General features: G+C 50.5%; 1 protein-coding gene across 2 annotated transcripts in view; it reads left to right on the forward strand.

Annotated features, from left to right (window-relative positions):
* Nucleotides 1–21774, forward strand: part of Col15a1 (collagen type XV alpha 1 chain) — a 110068-nt gene that overhangs the window by 20613 nt on the left and 67681 nt on the right. For both annotated transcript variants that reach the window (XM_026379312.2, XM_026379318.2), the window contains 2 exons: nucleotides 19713–20260; nucleotides 21323–21397. In XM_026379312.2, the coding sequence (XP_026235097.2) occupies nucleotides 19713–20260; nucleotides 21323–21397 (623 nt within the window). The remainder of the gene's footprint in view (nucleotides 1–19712; nucleotides 20261–21322; nucleotides 21398–21774) is intronic.

The following is a 21774-nucleotide window of genomic DNA, read 5'->3' on the forward strand; positions in this document are numbered from 1 at the left end:
TTGATAACAATGGTGGAACAAATTACTTATGTTGTTTGTGCTCATCTGCTCAGCAGCATCAAGTCACCACAGATGGGCCACAGGTACCTGCTGCAGGCTCAAGTGCCTTCATTCCTGCAGCGGGCACCCAGTACGCACCAGCGTGCACCAGGCACGGCGCGAGGTACCTTCCCATACCTCGCTTCTTAGGGGACATGAGTGGGAGTGACGTGGAGAGTTGGGGACATGATATGCTGTGGGCAGTCAGGGTACAGATCATTCCATCAGTCTGGGCCCCAGTCTTCTTATCTGGGGGCCATTGGTTCGGGTATTTTCTGAGGTCCTTCCTGGCTCTGAAGGTTACCCTGCTTCTTCATTGGCCTTGGTCAGTGTAGGCGCAATTTCATGGTGACTGCTGAAGCCATGAGCTCATTCTGCCCCCGCTGCTTGTCTGCCCTGGCTGGATTCACAGGAGCGCATCTGTTGGGATGCCCTGGGCAGTTCCCAGGGCAGCTTGATTTTCCCCCGGGGCATAACATGCCAAGTGCTGAGAGACTGCAGGACAGCGTGGCTGCTCGGTTGCCAGACTCCCGCCTGCGCTCCACATTCCTAGACGCCCAGTCCCACCCTCTCCTTGGCAAGGACAGGGAAGGGGCCCAACTGCTAGGGGCAGTCGCTTGAGGTGAAGTGGTGATTGCTCCTAAAATGGTCAGCTGGAACCCTCCTTAGAAGTTTCCCGAGGTGCCTTATTGCCTGGAGCATAAATTTTAGTCTCCTGGGCCTGACATCTGAGTCTCCCCACTATCCGACTCATCTCCTAAGTGAAGGAGTGAATAAGAATAGAAGGGCCAGGCAGATGGTGCACGCCTATGATCCCAGCCACTTGGGAGGCTGAGGCAGGAGGATCATCACAAGCTTGAGGCCAGACTCAGCAACTTAGTGAGGCCCTAAGCAACTTGGTGAGTTCCTGTCTTTAAATAAAAAATAAAAAGTGCTGGGGGTGTGGTTCAATGGTTAAGTGCCCTTGGGTTCAATTCTTATACAAAAAAAGAAAAAGAAAATAAAGAAGAAGAAATCAAGAAAGAATAGAAGGAGCTGGGAAGTCCCAGCCAGTTAACAGCTTATGGCCTTGAACTCCTTCATCCTCAGTCCACTCAGGTGGAAGATGGAATAGCTAAAGCTCCCCCTGCCCACCCCTTATGCACCTAAGTGCTTAGCTCAGAGCTTGGCCTGTTGCTAGTTGAGCATCTCTGTCTGTCTATCTGGACCCACAATTCCCTCCTCCCTGCCCTAATGCGGGTGGTTATCTATGGATCTTCTTCTCCTACTCTGGAAACCATTCCCATGTTCTGGGGGGAGTGCCTTGTGCTCACCTCTCTAAGCCTTGCAGGCCCATCTCAGGTCCTACCCAGAACTTCCAGTGGGCAGGCAGCCGGTGCTTTGCTCCCGGCCTCAATCTCAGGCCACCTTTTCTAAGACTCCGTATGTTGGTGTCTGTTTCCCTCCACTACATTGAGAGAGAGCTCGTCACAGAACAAATTCCTCATCTTCTCCATCTCCCAGAGTCCTGTCTAGGCCAAGTCCAGACAAGGTTGGCCCATGGATACTGGATGTGGGGAGGCCAGACTGAGACCAGGACAGAGTGACAGATGGGGAGTCCACTGCTGCTGTGACTGTGTTTCCAAGGGTCCAGGATCACATCAATGACAGCTGCCTTGGGACCTGTGGATAGCAGCTCTTAAGATATTTTATTGACCACGTAGTATCAACCATGCCAAAGAATTCAAGAAGCACCCAGGGTGTTTCACTTAGAGACCTAATGAGAGAAAGCTCCAGAATGACAATGCCTTTTCAAGCTCCTCTCACCACTCCATGACCCTCCCACTCAGTGCCTCCATGGGGGTGGGGCCTCGCTCAGGCGGGAGGACCCAGAACCTCCCTATTAGGCGGCTGGGGCCTGGAGTGTTGGCCTGTCCCATCCCATCCTGCCCAGTGCCCCTAGCTCAGGCTCTAATACCCGGATAGGCCCTGAGCAGACTTCCCGGGGCCTCCAGCCAAACCTCAAGAACCTAACAGTGTGTCACAGAGAAGGGGAAGCATCTGTTACTCACATGCCCCACTGGGCCCTTATTTCAGGGAGGGGGACAGCGGAGGCGGCTGGAAGGCTGCGTGTGGAGGAGAGGCACACCCAGCTCAGTGGCGGCTGAGAGCTGGATGTTCAAAGACCTCCTGCTTAAGGGTCAGCCTCCAAAGAGTCAACGTCAGACCTCGGTGTGGCTATTCACATCACACTAACCAAGAGAATGTTATACCCCAACAGTGGATTGGACAAGAGCGAGGCTGTGAAGTACCTGTGATGCTCAGGGGTACTGAGCATTACTGTGACTGTTACTGGCAGCCAGGAGAGTTCTTAGTGATTGCTATTAATACATGTGTTGCTCTGAGATGGGCCTAAATCAGCCTCGTCCGGAACCCATGGGTGTGAATCCATTCATTTACACACATGAGCATCGTTTGTTCCTCCGTTCATTCACTCATTCACTCATTCATCGAATGCTCTGCATTCTCCAACCCTGGGTCAGGGGCCCATGGTAGAGAGCTGCGGGTGAAGCTGGGAGTTGCAGAGACAAGACAGCATGTGCTCCTGTCCCCTGAATGGCTTGCAGGCCAGAGGGAAACACTGACAAGTGGACAGATACCAACAGAGTAGCCGGAGACTGGGCCTCTGGAGGACTAGGCGGGGGGAGTTGTTCCTGGGGAGATGATGTGACCCGTGTGTAGACACACAGAAGGCGTCCTGTGGAGAAAGGGAGGCCACCAGACTCACATTCCGATGGCACTGGGGCCTCCAGTGGTGTCCTCTCATTCCTGAGACCAAGGCAAAGCAAGAGGAGATTGGGATGACTGCAGGCCCCTCCTGGAAGGTGCGGGACCATTTTTGCCAAGTGTGCTACTAAGGAACACACGGGAATGGGGGCAGCACTTGGTCCAGCATTGGGCTAGCACTGGTCCTTCCAACTGCACAGCCCATGCTCAACTGCCCAGGCCCCGTGGACGGAGCTCCAAGCCTCTCTAGCCCCTTACCTCTAGGTGTGGCCTTGGACAGGCTTCCTTACTGACCAGTGTCCTTCCCCCTCAGTAGAGGCCACTTGGCGGCCTTCCTCTGGCCCCTGGGCATTCCTATTTCCTGTCCATGGGACATCAGCCTGGCTGGAAAGTCACTTAATTGCTGGGTTGCAACCACAGGGAAGCCCCATCTTTCCTATCTAGACCTGTGTCCCTCTCTGAGTCTGTCCTCTGGTGAAAGCAGATGGAGTCCTGCTCCTGAGCGCTGGACCTGGTCTGTGCCCCCTACAGTAGTCTTCTCTGCTGCTGGCTGCCAGTCCTGCTCCATGACTGCCCGTAATTGGTGGTAGGATGGCACCTTAGCCCCAATAGCAGAACAGCCTCAAACAAGTGTGCTTCAGAGACACCTACCTGCAGAGTTGGCTCACACAGGATGCTGGGTCCAGCCCAGAGTGTCTTTTATTCTTTTTTTGGTACTGGGCTTTAGGGGTTGAAACCAGGGGCACTTAATCACTAAGCCACATCCAGCCCTTTTATTTTATTTTTTTATTTTGAGACAGAGTCTTGCTAACTTGCTTAGGGCCTTGCTAACTTGACAAAGCTGGCCTCAAACTTGCAATCCTCCTGCCTCCACCTCCCATGCTGCTGGGATTACAGGTGTGCACCGCTGTGTCTTGCTCATCCCAGAGTATCTGTTGGAAGTCTGGAGCAGACCTGAAGATTTGTGTCTCCAATAAGTTCCCAGCTACTATTGGTGGTCCAGATCAGGTGCTTGGAGAACCACTGGTGTCATGGATAAGCACATGGGCTGAGGGGTGTGAACCCAGGCTGTCAGGATTCAGATCCTGCCTTCTGCCACTTACTGTGTGACCTGATCCCTATGTGCCTTATTCTCTATAAAAAAGAGGTCATAATAACACATTCTGTTGGATTATTGTGAATATTGAATGATCCAACTGCAGTAACTCACATGCAGTAGTGCTTGGCACCCTAAGCATTCAGGGACTGTATTAGTTTCTTGGTGCTGCTATAACAAATTGCCACGAACTGAGCAGCTTAAAAAAATACTTTATTCTTGTGCAGCTGTCTGAAATCAAGGTGTCAGCAGGCCCACCCTTCCTCCTGGGGCTCCAGGGAAAAGCCATTCCTTGTAGCTTCTGGTGGCTGCCAGGCACTCTTTGCCTATGGTTGCCTTACTCTAACATCTACCTCTGTGGGCCTGTGCCTTCTCCTGTCACATCCCCGTGTGTTCCTTAGTAGCACGCTTGTCATTGGATTTAGAGTCCGACCAGTGAATCCAGGATAATCTCTTTATCTGAATGTCTTTAACTTTTATCTGCAGAGGCTACTGGGATAAGGTAACATCTGTGGGTTCCAGGGACTAGGGTATGGGCTTGTGTTTTGGGGCTCACCACTGAGCCCACTCTGGGAAACATGGGCTGTTATTGAATTGGTGTTTCTTCCAGCAGCTGCCCAAGCTTCCTGCCTTTGAGGCAGGAAGAGAAGCTGATTTCCAAGTTCCAGTGGCTGTTTTTTACTTGTGACAACTCATTCCCAGGCAGGGGCGGGAAATTCTGCTTCTGAAGCCACATTATAGCATTTCCTCCTGTTCAAATTTCACTCATTTGAGAAAACCACTCCCATCCCGGACCCCTGACCGGAGCCCTCTGTCCATGCTGATTTTCACAGTCACAACCATATTTGATTCTCATGGCAATCTAGCAGGGGAGGTTGTAGCCGCCTTTGTTGGAGGTGAGAAGACTGAGAACCAGAGGGAAAGTTGCACGAAGCTCTTTCATAGTGATTCCGGGCAGCAGCTCACGGGAGGAAAACGAATGGATGATAAGGCAACCACCGCCCTGGGATGGATGAAATGTCTGTTTGCACTGGACCCTGTGCCCAGGGTTTTCTGTCTCTTGTCTCGGGTCTTTCTCAAAACTCTCTTCTGAAGTAGGTGGTTTATTCCGCTGTCACAAATGTAGGAAGAGGACCAGAGGCTGAAGTGTCTTGTCTGAAGTTGCACAGTTTTGAAAGGCAGAGCCAGGGTTTGAATCCAGAGCTGGTTGAATCTATAATACCAGCTGCTCAAAGATTCTCCTCCAACAACCCCTGCCCCCCAAAAAAGATGAGATCAGTGGCTGCCCGGCGGGTCAGGACTACAGCCTCCTGCCCTCCCAGACTGCCTCGCCTGCTCCGAGCCGGTAGGGAGGTGCTGAGGGTGAATGCTAGAGTCACAGTGAGACAGGGGCCAGGCAATGAGAACTGAGAGGCAGATGGGACCAGGGTCACCAAGAGCCGGGACCATCAGGCCATGCTTCCTGGAAGAGGTCAGCCACAGGTTTGAGTGACACTCCTGGAGAAAAGCAGAGGAAACAACACCTCACACCAGATACGGGGGGGTTTAAATTTCCTGGTTCTGAAATTGGATAGCTGTGTGTCACTGGGCAAGTTATTTAACTTCTCTGTGTCCCATTTCCTCATCTGGGAAGTGGGAATGGTAACAGTGGGTTGTTGTGGAGAATCAGGGGCTCATCAGCATCACTTGGGTGCTTGTGCAATGCCCGGGCCATGAGTGAACCAACTGAATCAGCATCTCAGGGCTTGGGGTCCAGGCTTCCCTACTGAGAGCACTGCCCCGGGGGAGTGTGCTGTGTGGCCGGGGTTGAGAATCAGCACTGTGCAGGTGAAGCCCTCTGTGCCCAGGACGGAGGGGGGGCTCAGACACATGAGCTGTGTTGTGCTTTCACTTGTACAACCTTGAGGCCGGCATTTATTGAGCACCTGCAGATGTCAGCTGCGTGTACTCGCTTACATGCTCTTGCTTGGGTTGTTTCAAGGGATTGGGCTAGTAGGGCTCAATGCTTTGTGACCCCAACTCTGATATTCTGAAGAGGAGGCCTCACCCACAAGGGAGAGAAGAGGGAGAAATGCAGAAAACACCCCCCCAGAGCAGCCAAAGCCTCGTGGTGGGGAGGGCGACCGGAGATCCCAGTCTTTCAGGGGGAGGCGAGGTTTAGGACAGGAGTACCCCCCCACACATGCTGTGTGGACCTGCCTCCAGTTCCCCAGCTTCACACCTGTACCCTGGGAGGCTTGCAGGGATTGCCACTTAATATTCCTATTTAGCTGCAGACCTGTCATTGACCCCAACATATTAAACAAGTTAGGTCTGAGTGCTTGGGTGTGAGTGTGCGCACAAGTGTCTGTGGTGTGAGTGTGTGTTGGCGTGTGAGAAAGGATCCATGAACAAATTCAGGAGAGCGTGGGAGTAGATAACACGGGTGTGGCTCTGTAGTGTGCAAGTGTGTGTGTGTGTGTGTGTGTGTGTGTGAGTGCCGTGAGTGGACACGGAGTGTGAATCTGTGTATATAAGAGTGCTGGTGTGCATGAATAGCTGTATCCATGTGTGAATGTGTGTGTATTTGTGAGAGTGTGGATCTGTATGAATGGAGTGTGCAAGTGTGTGTGTGTGTGTGTGTGTGTGTGTGTGCGCGCGTGCATGTGTGTGAGGGAACTGAGTGGCTGGGCTTCTCCCTGGTGACCTGCTTGATGCCCCTTTCTCCCCATCTCTGCCCTGGAAAATGCCCTTTGGAACCCTGCCGTCCCAATGTCCGTACTGGCCCTGCCTGCCCTCCCGGCTGGTGGTCTGGGTCCCCTTTGAATGCAGAGCCTGGTGGTTTTCAGGAGCCGAGGGCTATGTGGTGGCCGCTCTGGGCAGGCCTCCGTCTGTTCCCCAGCTCACGAGCCCTCACAGGCCCCCTCTCCTCTGAGCCGTTGGAAATGTGTTTTTCTCTCAGAGCCCTGAGCTGCGCCCTCCAGAGCTGGGTGGTGACTCATTTCAGTTGATGTCATCCTTGGGAGTCAAGGCCCTCAACTCACTCAAAGAGTCTTTGTTCCCCAAATGGAAAAGGAGTCCAGAAACTGAGAGGAGTTCATCCCAGAACTCTTCCCCATGCCCATGGCTCTCTTGCCTGCCCACACCTGCTGGACTTCATGATGCCCCTTGGTCTACACGGTCCCTGGGACAGCTCTGTACCCAGGCTCCCAGATCAGAGGTTTGGGGTCCTGCAGTAAGGCAGCAGGACCCTCGCACCCTTCCTGAGGTTCAGATGAGGCTGTTGTGCTGGGCTGACTTCCAGGACTGAGGGGTGTGTGTGTGTGTGTGTGTGTGTGTGTGTGTGTGTGTTGCTAGTGGTGAGCACCAGGTCACAGCACGAGGGAGTCATGCCTTACCATCTTCAGGCCACACTCAGCCCCTTGCTCTCTGGCTCCATGTGTCTGATTATATTCTGCTGTGGCTTACAGGTGGAGTCTGGACTGGGATGGGGTGAGTTGAGAACTTGCCCTTGCCCCAACCCTAGTCAGCACCCAGTCAGGTTAACTAGGCCCAACACTATGGACCAAGTGCTTACTACACCCAGGTCCCATGCTCTGAGTCACCTTGGGGTGACCCAGGTTCTATTGCTGTTTGCCACTGTGCAGGGTGGGCATCTCCAGCAGAGATGAAATGTCTTGCTCAGGGTCACACAGCCACTCAGTGGCAGAGCCAGGCCTCCAAGTCCAGGCCTGTCTGATGCTAAAGCCCAGGGACTTAACCAAGACAGGGCATCAGAATCACAGAGGACACTCTGGTTCCAGAGGGCCAGGCAGGAGTGGCAGACTTTGGACTTTTTAAAAGCTGGGCTACGTGCTACGTGCCTAGAGCCAGAACCTTCACTCCATGTCATCCTGCCTATTCCCTTTTGAATCCTGACTCCAATCACCTGCTAACCTTGTGGTCGTAGAATTTAACTTCTCCAAGCCTCAGCTTTCTAGACTGTAAAATGGGGATAACAGTGTTATCTACCCCATTAAGAGCCAAACTCAAGGATGAGCTGATCCGTGGCAAGCTCTCTGAACAGTGCTTGGCATGAAGCAAGCCCACAGCAACCTTCAGCCACAGATGCTATTGTTTCTTGTCATTTGATTCATTCATAGGTCCTCTTTGTCAGGCCCCACACTGGCAACTGAGAGCTGAGTTGGCATAGTCCATGCCCAGGAACCCTTTTGGAATCACAGGAGAGGACAGACAAATGAGGGTGTGCAGGTGGAAGGATGCATGGGGCTCTGGGGACACAGAGGTAGCAAGTGCACCTGAGAGAGCCACAGGGAAGGTCTGGGAGGTGATGGGCTGGCCAGGCAGAGCCCAGCTTTGGGTCTTCAGTGTTGGCCCTGCACCGAGGCTCTGAGTGGGTTTCATCGTCTCTTTGGGACTTGATTCTCATGACTGAAAATGAGAGAATGATCTTTGCTTTGCTTCCCTCCTGGCTGAAGGAGCAGGTGAGAGGATGCTTTGGAAACTGGAAAGGGTGCGGCACAGGTGAGACCTTCTCCCAGTGCCTTCCAGCTGTTGGCCAAGGAAGCTCCAGGCCCCTCTACAACATGCTCTCCTTAGCTTAGGAAGGGGTCTGAGAAAGAGAAAGAGAGCCAGAGAGTAGGAGAGGAGAGAGAGAGAGAGAGAGAGAGAGAGAGAGAGAGAGAGAGAGAGAGAGCACTCACACAGTAACTTCATTGAACAGGAAAATTCCTATGCTATATATGAAAACCGGAAAAGGGAAGGAGGCATTCTAAGTTTACATGTAGAAAAATGCTCTTCTGTAATTCAGAAAAATGGAGTCTTTGATTGTTGCCCGGCCAGGTCTCCTTTCTAAGTTGGTCCAGGATTTTTCCCCTGGCAAGGAAATAGTTCTTTTTCTAAGAAATGCTTTGGGTGGTAGGTTTTTCTAAGAACCTCCTGCTCTGTGCTGGGTCAGACTGATGCCGTGTAGTGTGAAATGTGCTGTGTTCATTTCCCTCTGGAAGGGGAGTCAGGTAGCACCACGAGCCCCTGGAGACTCCAGCCCTGGTGGCACTGAGGTTGCTCACAGGCAGAACGTGATGACATTTTCCTGGGCACGGCATTCCCTGTCCCTGGCCAGGCCACGTTGTCCTGAGATGAGGAAGTCTGTGGGGAGGGTTGGGTTTGGCCTGGTCCTCGTTGGAGTCATTCCTTCCAGGCCTGAAGGCTGTGGGCTGAAGGAACAGGCCATCCTGAGTGGCTAGAAAAACTGGGACGCAGATGGGAGATGAGGAGGATGCAGAACTGGAGGCTCTCAGACTGGCAAGGGCCTTGGAAAAACATTCCGTTCCAGTTTCTGGCTTTATAGATACTGAACCCGAGGCTTCCAGAGAAGAGCACATGGCAGACTGGTGGCAGAGTGTGCCCTGTGCCTCATGTGAGAAGCCATGCGGAGGCTGACTGTGTATGGTCCCGGAGGGCAGAGCTAGGCCCAGCTGGGTGAGTGGGAGACACAGGGAAATTGCCTTAGTTAATCAGGAGAAGGAGCTCCTCCAGCTTCAGGGTGGGTGGGCTCTTCAACGTGGGATGGACAAGCAGACCCAGCTGACCTTTGATGAGTGTGACTGAAGGAGACTTCCCTTGTGTCACCGTCTGTGGCTTGCTGAATTCCCAGCTTCCTGTCTCTCTAGATAGGTGAGAGGAAGGGAAGCCACATGCCAAGAGTCTGAGGTAGGCACACTCAGAGTCCTCAGGGGCCACCTTTCTGGAGAAGTGTCCAAAGGGAAAGGAAGGAAGAATTTCCTGCTCCCAGGCAGGACAGCTGAGGAGGGGCAAAGGGTGGGGCTCTGGGCTTCTCTGAGGCTCCCGGCTGGCGCTGGGGAGGGTTACTGAAGACTGCCTTTCTTCCCTGGGGGCTGAGTGCAGGGAATTTCAGAGAGGCCCTGCTGAGGTTCCCAGGACAGTCTCCCTATATACTTAGCCTCTGGCTCCAGCCCCAGGCCACAGCCAACATGGGGTTTTCAGGACCTGGAGATGTGGCCCCTGGAGAGAAACATGGTGAGGCCGACTGAGGGTCCTGTTGGTTTTCCTGGGTAGGGGTGCCAGGGGAGTGGGGTGGGGAGGAGCGCCTTTGGCCTACCCAGGCATCCCACCTAGGGAAAGAAGGGCAGGGCAGGCATTTGGGTTCAAGGCCTGACTTAGCCGCAGCCCACCGCATGACCTCAGACCTGCTCCCTTGAGTCCCTTCCAGACCTCTGACCATCTGTTGTTGGAATCTCGGTTCCCCAGTTTGCCCTGGCAAGTGGCAGTGCCCCTCAGCCCTGCAGAAGCCTTCCCGTGGTGGGCGGAGGCGCAGTTCCCAGAGAGACCGCTGGGGGCCGCTGTCGCGCGGTGGCGGGCGTCCCCCCCGCCCCAGTGCTGGGTCCGGGCTCTTGGCGCCCTCCTTGGCCGGGAGTCAGGGGGACGCTCCCTAGCCTCTGGGGTCCTTAAATGTTAACAAGCGCGAGCTCTGGGCTTGGGTCCCAGACGATCATCTGTGGGATGCAGCTTTTCAGAATTCCCTGCGGAGACAAGGCTCCAAAGCCCAGGCCAGCCCTGAGCCCTGCTTCAGGACCCCACAGATGGAAAAGCTGACCCAGCCCATTCATTGCCGGAGGGGGAAACCGAGGCCCGATGGGGAAGGGGGGGCACCAGGTGTCCGGAGCCTGTGGCAGAGAGGCCGAGAGGCGGGGATTCCCGTTTTCCACCTCCTCCTCCGGCCAGGTCGCTGTCTTCCCTGTGGGAGGAGAACCTGAACCCAGCCCTGTTTGTTTCTTCATTTGCTAGGAGTCTGTTCTGGTTTCCATGGAAACTGACTTTGGACCTTTGGGAGGAAAGTCGCACCCTGCAGGGACTGCTCAGATTTTCCTCTGCCTGGTCCACCTCTAAAGCTGTCTGATGTCTCCTCCCTGTGCCTGGGGAGGGGCCACCCTGAAATTGTCTGAACTAAAGATTCCAGGGGTTGGCGGGAGGGAGCTGGTGAGGTCCAGGTTGAGTGCATCTGTCTTCTTTCTTTGAGGCCACATTGCTGGGTGCCTGTCCCTGCCAGGCTTTTATTCGGGTCTTTAGAGGAGGGCCTGTGCCTGTGGTTGTGGCGCTCCCATGCATTGTGGTGCCCTGAGAAGCAGGGCAGAGGGGCAGGGACTCATCAATGAGAAGATGGGGGAGTGTGGTATCAATAGGAGGAACAGCGTGAGTGAAGACAAACAGGGAGGGGGTGGAGGCGAGGAGATGGAGCAGAGGCTTCATAGGATTTTTACCTGATGCTGAAGGTGCTGGGGGGCCTTTGAAGGCTTCGACTGCTGTCACCTAGAAGTGAGCCTGGTAGCACACGCCAGGTTCAGCTCCATAACTCCAGCACTACTAGAGGCACGTGTTGTTGGGGCTTTATTAGTGTCGTCAAATTCCTGACTTGAAGGAGTTGAACATTCCTGACTTGAATTAAGTTATATATTAATGAAGTGAAAGAATAAGACTGGGGTCATCTTTAGCCCCAGGAGGTATCTGAAGGCCATGAAGATACACAGAATGTCACAGAGGACTCAACTCTGAGGGTCCTTCTTGTTTAATCCTGAGCAGATGGAGAAACTGAGATCAGAGAAAGGAGCAGTTTGCCCAAGAGCACAGATAGACTCAATGGCAGAACAGGGACTTGAACTTGAGTCCTGTCTCTCTTGCTTGAGACTGTCTCACAGCCCATGGCTGTGTGCTTCCTGGGAGATGGGAGGCAGCCTGGATCCCCAGGTGATGAATGAGCATGCAGTAATGTCGTTGTTGGGGGCAGGGTTGGAGCCTGACCTCACTGACCTTTACCAGGGCCTTGGACTCTGAACCTGAAGTTAATTCAGTTCAGCCACTCAACACTCAGGATCAGAGCCCCAGTGCTGGGGAGACAGGCAGGGGTGGCTCCCAGCTCCAACACTCAAGGAGCTCCAAGAATGTTGGGGGTCTGACCCCCTATGCTGTGATGTGATGCATGCTACAGAGAATCAGGGCAGTGTGCTGGAAGGAGGATGTCCAGTCTAGCAGGAGGGGGAATCCTGGAAGGCTTCATGGAGGAGGTGAGTGACAGTGAAACTAGGTTTATGGAGCAGTTTCCCAGGAGGAAGGAACAGCACACACAAAAGGTTGGAGGTGGAAAAGCTAAGACTTGCTCAGGATCCATTCAGTTTTCTGGTACGACAATTGTATGGAGAAATAGTAGGATGATAATAGAGAGATGGTAGCTACCATTTGTTGGGCACTGTGTGTGCTAAGCAGTGGGCTGAACATTTTAGGTATCCTATTGTATTCAAGGCACACAGCTGTCCTATGAGGTAGGTATTATAATCTGTAGGCTCTCTCCATGACAGTCTCCACCAGCAGTGTCCTCTGGCCTTCAGGTCTTGCCCCCCGCCAACATGGCGGGCTGACTTCCCACCAGCTGTGCTCTCCACCCTCCCCATCCTCCCCAGCACAGAGCCATCCCAGGACAAGCTCAGGGCCCTAGTTGCTGGGCTTGTTTCTCTTGGCTCCCTGGCTTCTCCTTGCCTCTCTGGTGGCCGCCTGAGCAGGTGGCCCTTCTGCTGGAGGCCAAGGGGAAATGAGCCAGCAGGCCCAGGCCAGCCTGAGCAGGGGTCACTCCAGGCCAGGGGTCGCTCCTGCTCCTTGTATACCACACCATGGGACTGTGCCTGTGGATGGAGCCAGGGTCTGGAGCTGGCCTGGGCTTCCTCTAGATCGGAGGCTCAGCTCCCTCGTTGGAGCCAGAGGAAACAAGGCCTGTGGCCCAGTGCCTGCCCATTTGTCCTCCTGGAATGTCTGGGGCCTGGACACAGGGACAGAAGGGTCAGGAAGGCTTTGCAGATTTTAGTTTGAAAAGTTTATGTCTTTATATCGAATCACAAACCAATCAGTAACTTTGTGGAACACTTGCACTTCCCACCCGTCTTCTTTTCAGATCCCCTGTGGCCAGGAAGCCTCCACCCCAGGGCTGTATATTTGGCGAAGGGCAGAGGCTGGGCCTTAACCCTAAGAGCATTCTCCTCTGCATCCTGACTCCATTGCTCACTCTCCAGCTGGCCCAGGGCTATTACCTGGAAGGGCCAGGGAGAGTACCAGCTCTGGGGATTTGTGATTCCTAATCCCTGTCTACCCTGGCTCTTCTGTTCTAGACCTGGCTGGGTCTCCTGGTCAGGCATCTCTCTCCCTGATCATCAGCTTCCTTGTCTACAAAACAAGGATGTTGGATAAACTTTTTTTTTTTTAACACCAATTCCTGGGAATAGTGATTCCCAGAGTTGCCACCTGTATGTGTCCTGGGCAGCCTTCTGAGTGGGACCCCATCAGCTCTTTCTCCACTGTCTCCAGAATCATCACCTGGCCCTAGAATCCCTAGGGACACCTCTTGGAAACAAGCCATGGGATGTGAACCTTGGACTCCTTTGCCCCAGGTGATCTAGGAATGTTCCAGACCCAGAGCATCCCACCAGAAAGGGGATAGGGGTTTCCCTCCTGTTCTCCGTAGAAAAGGCAGGAACAGGAGGAAACACTGTTAATGGATCAGATAAGGAAAAAGAAAGCAGAGCAGTTGGTAAGGTGCTCATGGCTTCTGTTTTTATCTGTAAACTATGGAGGGGAAAAATAAATCTCAGTAGGATATTTGCCCCCCCACTTCCATTTTTTTCTTTTTTTCTATACAAAGATGTGCTATATCCAAGTGAGCAAAACAAAAAGAATAGCTTTTTAAATTCTTAAAAGCAGACACAAGGAGTTTATGTCTTAAAATAAGCTGTTGTCTTTATTTCTCATGTCACATAGAGGGTGTAATATTGAAAAAGCATGAAAGGGCATCGTTAGAAGAAAGTCGCCTATCCCGCGGCCACCAGCCCCCTCCTTGGAGACCATCTCTAGCCCATTTCTTGAGCATCCTTCTTGAGATATTCTAATACATGCACAGTCACGCATCGCTTAACGACAGGGTGCATTCTGAGAAACTCGTCCTTAGTCAGTGTTGTCCTTGTGGGAACGGCAAAGTGTGAGCTTAAATTAAGATGGCCATGATCACCAGGCAACACCGTCTCAGGGGACCACCCGCCTATGTGCAGCTGGTAGTTAACCAGAATGTTGTTACACACTGTGTGACTGTATTTACATCTATTTTACACACTTACATATTTAATATCTACTTTATATATCTAGGTAACTGGTAGCAATTCTCTTCTGTACCTTGTTATTTTTGTCTGTGTTTACTTAATTCTTCTTACTGATTGCTTCATATTAATACACAAGGAATCACATCGTTTGAAAGGCAGTATGATATTTCATTGTATGACTATATTGTAAATTATTATTTACTTAACCATTCCACGAAATGGGCATTTTAGGTGAATTTTAAACCATACTGGGGATGGAGCTCATTGGCAGAGCTCTTGATGAGCATGGGTTCAATCCCCAGCAAATAAATAAACAAAACAACAATAATAATAATGCTTCAATGAATATTCTTATGTGATGCATTTTATTTCCTTAATGGAACTTTGTTTAAAAATTCACAGAAGTATTAACTTGTTGGCCAAAGAATACGTGTACATTTGTAATTTTGATAAATGTTGTCTCATTGTCTCCTCCACATTGATTTTTATGCTCCTGATAGCAATCAATAGCAGTGAATGAGACAGCCTCCTATTGCCTGTCCTTACCAGCCTAGGATGTTATCCAACATTATGATTTGTGCCCATCTGATAGGGAAAAATGGTCTCTTTTGTAATCTTAATGTGTGTTGTTCTCATTATTTCTTCTCAATATATGAGGTCAAATATTTCCATATATTTAAAAGCCCTGTTTATTTCTTTTTCTGTGGAGAGGATCAATCACCTATTCTTTGCCCATTTTTCTGTTGAATTGCTGCTCTCTTGCTCATTCATTTGCTTTGTATATGTAGGGAAATGACTATTGTTGTTGTTGTTTGTTTGTTTGTTTGTTTTGTCTGATATATGTGGCAAATGCTTTTCCCAAGTTTTGGATTTTATTTGACATTGTGGAAATTATCATTAGTATTATTATTTGCTATGCATAAATTTATTTCTATATGGTCAAACTTAACCAAATTTATCAGTGCTTTAACTTATGCCTTTTGGAGTTTGGTTCTTAAAACCAAATTACTTAAAATTAATTTCTGTTTTAAAGCAAGTCGTGAGCTGGAAAGGATGAGCTTTCAGTGAGAATCACATTTGAGTTCATGGCCAACAGACCTTTCCTCTCTATTAATCTTTGGTGTTCGTGTTTTATAAAATGAGGGGACTGGGGTGGGATTGTGGCTCAGTGGTAGAGCGCTTGCCTAGCATGCGTGAGGCACTGGGTTTCATCCCGGCACCACATAAAAATAAAACAAAATAAAGGTATAAAGGTATTGTGTCCATCTACAATTGAATAAAATGTTTTTTAAAAAATGAGGGGACTGAATTTTTTCATCCATCTGTCCATTTGTCCATCCATCATTCCCTCCACTTGTTCATCCATTCGTCTGCACTGGACTGGGTACTAGGAGCACAGAGATGAATACTGCGGTCCTTGTCCTCATGGTGTAAGGAACAGAGGAACAAGTGACCCAGCAGGGCCATGCAGTGTGCTGAGAGCTGTGACAGAGGACCCGAAGTGCACCCAGGGAGCCCCCAGTGCAGTTCCAGGAGAGGGTGTGGGTGTGGGAGGTGAGATGAGGATTGCGGGGGGTGGGGAGGCCTGGGTTGAGTCTTGAATGATGAGCGGAGTTTTTCTGGCAAAATAACTGGGTCGGTGGTGTGGGCCGCAGAGGGGAAGGCGTTTGTGGTAGAAGTGGAGGACCTGTGACAGCACGGGGTGCTCCAGGGACCAAGTGGAGGCAGCTTGGAGGGCAGGGAGAATGCTGAGTCCAGACAACAAAGGGTCTCAAGCCATGTGGCAGCCCTGTGAGCCCTGACCCGGAGGGCCTTGGGTAGCCACAGAAGGCTTCTAAGAAGGGCACTGATGTGTCCTCTTTTGCTGAGGAGGGAGTAATCATTTTCCTCTATTAGGAAATCTTTTCCATTAAATGTATAGTCCTATGAAAGGATAGTACTATGAAACTGGGCACAGTGGTGCATGCCTGTTATCCCAGCAGCTCAGGAGGCTGACGCAAGAGGACCACAAGTTCAAAGCCAGCCTCAGCAAAATCGAGGCACTAAGCAATTCAGTGAGACTCTGTCTCTAAATAAAATACAAAATAGGGCTGGGGATGTGGCTCAGTAGTTGAGTGTCCCTGAGTTCAATCCCTGTACCAAAAAAAAAAAAAAAAGATAGTATCATGAATATTTCTTCGGAACATCACCCCATTCAAAAAGTAAGTGTCATCATTGCAGTTGAAAAGCCCCACGGACCTCTCTAAGTGGCATCTTTCTGCCTCCCTAAATGTTGGCGAGAACGTGTTGCTAGTGGGTACATAAAATGGTACCATTGCTCCAGAGAACAGCCCAGTGGCATTCTGTGGGGTGGCAGGTGCACATGCCCACGTCATCCAGTAATCCACCTCCAGGTGGGGAATTACCTGCACAGGTAAGCAGAAGGAGGTGAGCATGAAGAAGTCTGTAGCAATATTGTTTGTAATAGTGGTGGAAAGTCATGCAATCCTTTGTAGCTTATTTATTCCATAGAATTCTGTTGTGAAACTAGAAGACCAGAGCCGCGTGTGTCAACAAGGAAATACAATGTTGAGTGAAAAAAAAAAAAAAAAAAGCAAGATCCAGAAGGGTACACACAGCACGCCAACACTTTGGTGAAGTTTAGAAATATGCAAAGCGGTTCACATTCTGTTAGAGACACATCCTCATGTAGTAAATACCCAAGCAAAGGATAAACGCCAAATCCCCGAGAGTATGGCTACACTGGGACCTCAGCAGAGGGGTGGGACAGGAGGTAACACACCAGGGGATCCACTGAGTGTTTTCTTCCTTAAGAGGACTATGGCCATGCTGTTCCTCATCGCAGTTTTTTTTTATTGGTGTATTATAGTTGTACATACTGATGGGATTTGTTGTTACATACTCATAATGCACACAATACACAACATATAACTTCATAACATTTAAAAAAAATTTTCTACATTTAGCTCAGTATTTTCCCAAGTTGTCATCTCAACACGTAATCAGTATAAAAATTACTAATGGGGTGTTTTACATTCCTTTTTCTGAATGAACTCTTTGAAATCCAGTTTGTATTTTATACTGACGGCATCTCACGGTCAAGAGTACCTCATTTCAAGCACTCAGTAGCCACATGTGGCTAGTGGCTACCATGCTGGACAGGGCAGGACCAACACATGTTAGGGAGAGGTTGTATCAGGGACCTCTGAGATTCCTTATTGAATCTGAAAGTTGGAAGAGGAGGACAACCATGATTTTACCTATATCCACTCTTTTCTGAGCATGTGCCATGCATAAGCGCTTTGTATTATCTCATTTAACCCTCGCAACTCTGTAAGCTAATTATGTTTTTTATGATAAAATACGCATAAGCTTTTGCCAGTTTAACCGTTTTTAAGTGCCTCTGATTATTCTTTGTTATTTTGTATTGATAAAAACACTTCATGATAATTGTATCTGTAGGTCACACCTTTTCTGTGGGTGTTATGGGGTGGGGGCGGGACACAGTAGTAGGGTGCCTCTCTCCCCTCCTGTGGGAACATTTGTGACCTCCATGGGGAATTAGAGTTCTTGGACCCCTTCCCTCCTCTTTGCTGCTCCAGGTCCTCACCTTAGCAGGCAGACAAGCTGGAGCCCCACACAGAACCCTGCAGAGACCCCTCCTCTCAGTGAGGCTGTAGCAGTAAACCAAGAGAAACTGCAGCCACTGCTGCAAGACCTCTTGCTGCTCAGCTGTGCAGCCTGGTCATTTCCTCTTCCTAAGCCTCAGTTCCTCATCTGTAAAATGGGACCATGGCAGTTAGCTCCCAGGCTGCTGTGGAAAGTAAAAGTAAAGACACAGTCGTTATTACTCTTTATGGGGAGCTCAAGGGCAGAGGCAGGCTCCATCTCAGCACAGAGTAGGTGACAATCCCTGCCCACCTACCTCCTGGAGTCACTGAGAAGATGTAATAAAAAAAGAAATCGTAGTGAATGTTTATTGTGTCCCTAGTGGTTTTGACGGGGGTTGCGTGGATAGCCTGTATCTTTGGAGACCGTACCCAGGTCACACAGCTAGTTAGCTGTGTCCAATGAGATCATGACAAGGTGGCAAACTAGAAACAAGCTTGATTGCACAGGTAGGGCCTGACGTGGCGGTGTCCTGAAGTGGGTTTGGTCTTTTCTGAATGTCAACCTATCTAGTCCCCAGAGGACACTCAGGGGACACTCTGGCCTCTGGCTGTAGCCCAGGTAGCCAGCAGGTAATTTTGCCCTGCCCTCTGGTTTCCAGGGCAGGACACGGCTGGACTCCGATCCTCGCACTCCCGAGGCCTCCTCCCCAGGTCGAATCCTCGGATCTGACTTTGCTTCCAAGGTCAAGCATGTCGCTTGCCCTTCTTTGTGGCTGCAGCGGACTTGTATACCTCTCCCTGGGACCTGCTTTCCCATCTCACTGGGGCTCCTTGGAGAGAAGCTCAGGAGTATGTGGGCCAGCCTGCAGCCTTCTCCCTGGTTGTATGGACGAGGACTCGCCTGAAGCCTTGGGGTCCTTTTCACTATAAGAGTTCTTTATCAATTCTCCCCACAAGGTGTGGTAGTTAAGAGCACACACTCTGGGATCAGACGCTCTGGGTTTGAATCCTGCATGGAACTTACCTTGAGCAAAGGTGTTTAACTTCTATAAGCCTCAATTTTCTTGGAAGTAAAGTAAGCATAAGGGTACCTAACCCCACAGGATTACCATGAGGATGAAATGATCTAAATAAAGTATGTGAAGCACTTAGGGCAGCATCTGGTCCAGAATGAAGAGGTGGTTCAGGGCGTGTAGACGAGATGGTGGTGGTGGTGATGATGATGGTGATGATGAAGGGTGGTGAGACAATGATGTGAATTTCAGTTGTTCTGAGATCTGGGAACACTTTACTGTGTCCTTGCTTTCCCCTCTACATCCTGAGGCACTTAAGCCTCATTCAAAACAAAACAACCCTATCTAGTTTTACAGTGGGAAAAGAAATCCCCACATTAGCAGAGGAACATCTTGTATTCTGGCAATATTCAAGGAATTACTTATAATGTTTTCCAAGCTGCAAATCCTGACCTCTTAGTGGATGTTGAAGTCAATTTAGTAGGTTATTGTCAACATGTTTTTAATAAAAGAAAAAAATAATAATTAAACAGAAGGGAAAATATTCAAGGACCTGGCAAGTATTAGAAGCCAGTATAATGTTTTATGAAGAATATATGTTACAGATATTTATTTACCTATATTGGTCGATTTTAGGTTGCAATGTATATGCATTCCATTCCGTGGATTTTTGTAAAAAAAAAAAAATTTTTTTTTTTTTTTTTGTGGCAGGGTGGGGTACTGGAGATTGAACTCAGGAGCACTGGAACACTGAGCCACATCCCCAGCCCTATTTTGTATTTTATTTAGAGACAGGGTCTCACTGAGTTGCTTAGCGCCTCACTTTTGCTGAGGCTGGCTTTGAACTTGCAATCCTCCTGCCTCCGCCTTCTAAGTGTCTGGGTTTACAGGCATGAGCCATCGGGTTGGACCTTGTAAAAATATTTTGGAAACAATTTCCACAGTGAAGTTTCAGTGGGTTCCTGGGGAATCCCAGGTAGCTTGGGCAGTTTCCTGGTTTCCAGCATGACAGAGTGCGCAGGTCAAACTATGGCCTTTCTCTCCCTCCCTGTAGAGTTGGCCTCCCAGAGCCACCTGGACCTCACGGAGCTCATTGGTGTCCCGCTGCCCTCATCTGTGTCCTTTGTCACGGGCTACAGTGGCTTTCCCGCCTACAGCTTCGGGCCTGGCGCCAACGTGGGCCGCCCAGCCAGGACCCTCATCCCGCCCACCTTCTTCAGGGACTTCGCGGTCAGTGTCACAGTGAAGCCCAGCAGCCCCAGCGGCGGAGTGCTCTTTGCCATTACCGATGCCTTCCAGAAGGTCATCTACCTGGGCCTGCGGCTCTCCGGCGTGGAGGATGGACGCCAGAGGGTCATCCTCTACTACACGGAGCCCGGCTCCCACGTGTCCCAGGAGGCTGCCGCCTTCTCGGTGCCCGTGATGACCAACAGGTGGAGCCGCTTTGCTGTGATTGTCCAGGGCGAGGAAGTGACCCTCCTGGTAGACTGCGAGGAGCACAGCCAAGTCCTTTTCCAGCGATCCTCCCGGCCTTTGGCCTTCGAGCCCAGCGCTGGGATCTTCGTGGGCAACGCAGGCGCCACTGGACTGGAAAGATTCACGGTGAGTTCAAGTCCATTCCTGCAGGTCAGGGAGGCCCGGGGACATCCATGCCCCATGCACTGGATTCTAGGTGCTATTCTTGTTTTACCCTTCTGCTCTTGAAAAGGCCTGCCTGTTAGGGTGGGGGGAACCTAGGCTTGGAACCCAAATCCCTGGGCTCCAGGGATTTAAACTCTGCCTGCTGATTCCAGATACTATCAGATTCTCCAAGTCTCTCTGTTTTCTTATCTGAACATGGAGATAAGAAAACCTGTTTCACAGGCTTGTAGAATCAAGTGAGATCTCTGGAAGCACTCTGTACATTTTAAGCCATGATCAAGAGTAAGGTTATGTCCTTAAACGATTTTATCTTTGAACATCTTTGAAATTACATAAGTAATTTCTTCAGAGGAGGCCTAATCTAGAATACCAAAGTGAGAAGTAACTGTCTCTCCTTTTGGGTCCTGTGCCTTGATACAAAACATCAACAAACGGACTTTGCTATCATTAGAATGAGCTTGTAGGAATAAGCCATTCTAAAGAAAATCCCTGAGTTTTTGTGAGGATTCATTGACTCCCACAGGTATTTACTGACACCTGGTTACTGAGCCAGCAAAGGCATGGAGTGGCGTTTCTGTTTATTTGTACACAGTGGGAGGCGTTGGAGAAGGGTAAGGAGTTAGTCTGGCAGGCAGTTTTCATATGCCCACTTTGAGTGTCTGGTGGAGAATGAGCTGCCAGGTGGGGGAGCCGGTGAGCATAGAGGCCCAGAGGCTGCCGAGGCTCTTCCTGGGATGAGGCCACCCACCTGGAGGAAAGGCTTTCTAGGAGCAGGAGATGGGCTCTTCAGAGCCTGCTGCTGACAAGCTGAGCCCTGGGGACAGCTAGAAGGCTGCTGTGGTAGGCCCTGCTTGAGCATAAAGCTCTCCAAGGGCCTTTCTAGCTAAAGGAGGTTCATATTATTTTGTCCAAGAGGTAAGCTGTGCTTCTTATTCTCCATGATACAAACAATCCCGTTTCCACCAGAGTTGCTGTGGATGTGCAATTGACCCATGGTTTCTGCTTCCTTTTGCCCTTCCCCAGGGTTCCATCCAGCAGCTCATCATCCACTCGGATCCCCGGACTCCAGAGGAGCTGTGCGAAGCCCAGGAATCCTCGGTGAGCCCCAGCATGCTGGGCCAGGGAGCGCCGGGCGCCCAGGCAATCCGTCATCCCCAGTGTCATGGACTCTCTGAAACCTCTCATCTTGGCAGGCGCTGCCCCAAGTCCTATTTTGGGCTTTTGGCTTTATTTCACTTTTTAAAGAGCTGTAGCCATCCCTTTGGTATGGGGGTTTGTGCGTCTTATAAGGTGTTAAATTCTTCCATGGCTGTGCAGTCAATGGCCTGGTTTCCAGGTTCCCTGCCAAGGAGAGTGTCAGATTCTAAAATCAGAGTTAAGAGTTTAAGATATTCTGGGTGTAAATTCTTATAAAAATGAACCTAAATTTAGATTAGTTTTATGCCTGGCAAGTGAATCAGTTCCTAAGTTGGGGG

The sequence above is a fragment of the Urocitellus parryii genome, chromosome 4 (assembly GCF_045843805.1).
Source record: "Urocitellus parryii isolate mUroPar1 chromosome 4, mUroPar1.hap1, whole genome shotgun sequence".
Classification (NCBI taxonomy): Eukaryota; Metazoa; Chordata; class Mammalia; order Rodentia; family Sciuridae; genus Urocitellus; species Urocitellus parryii.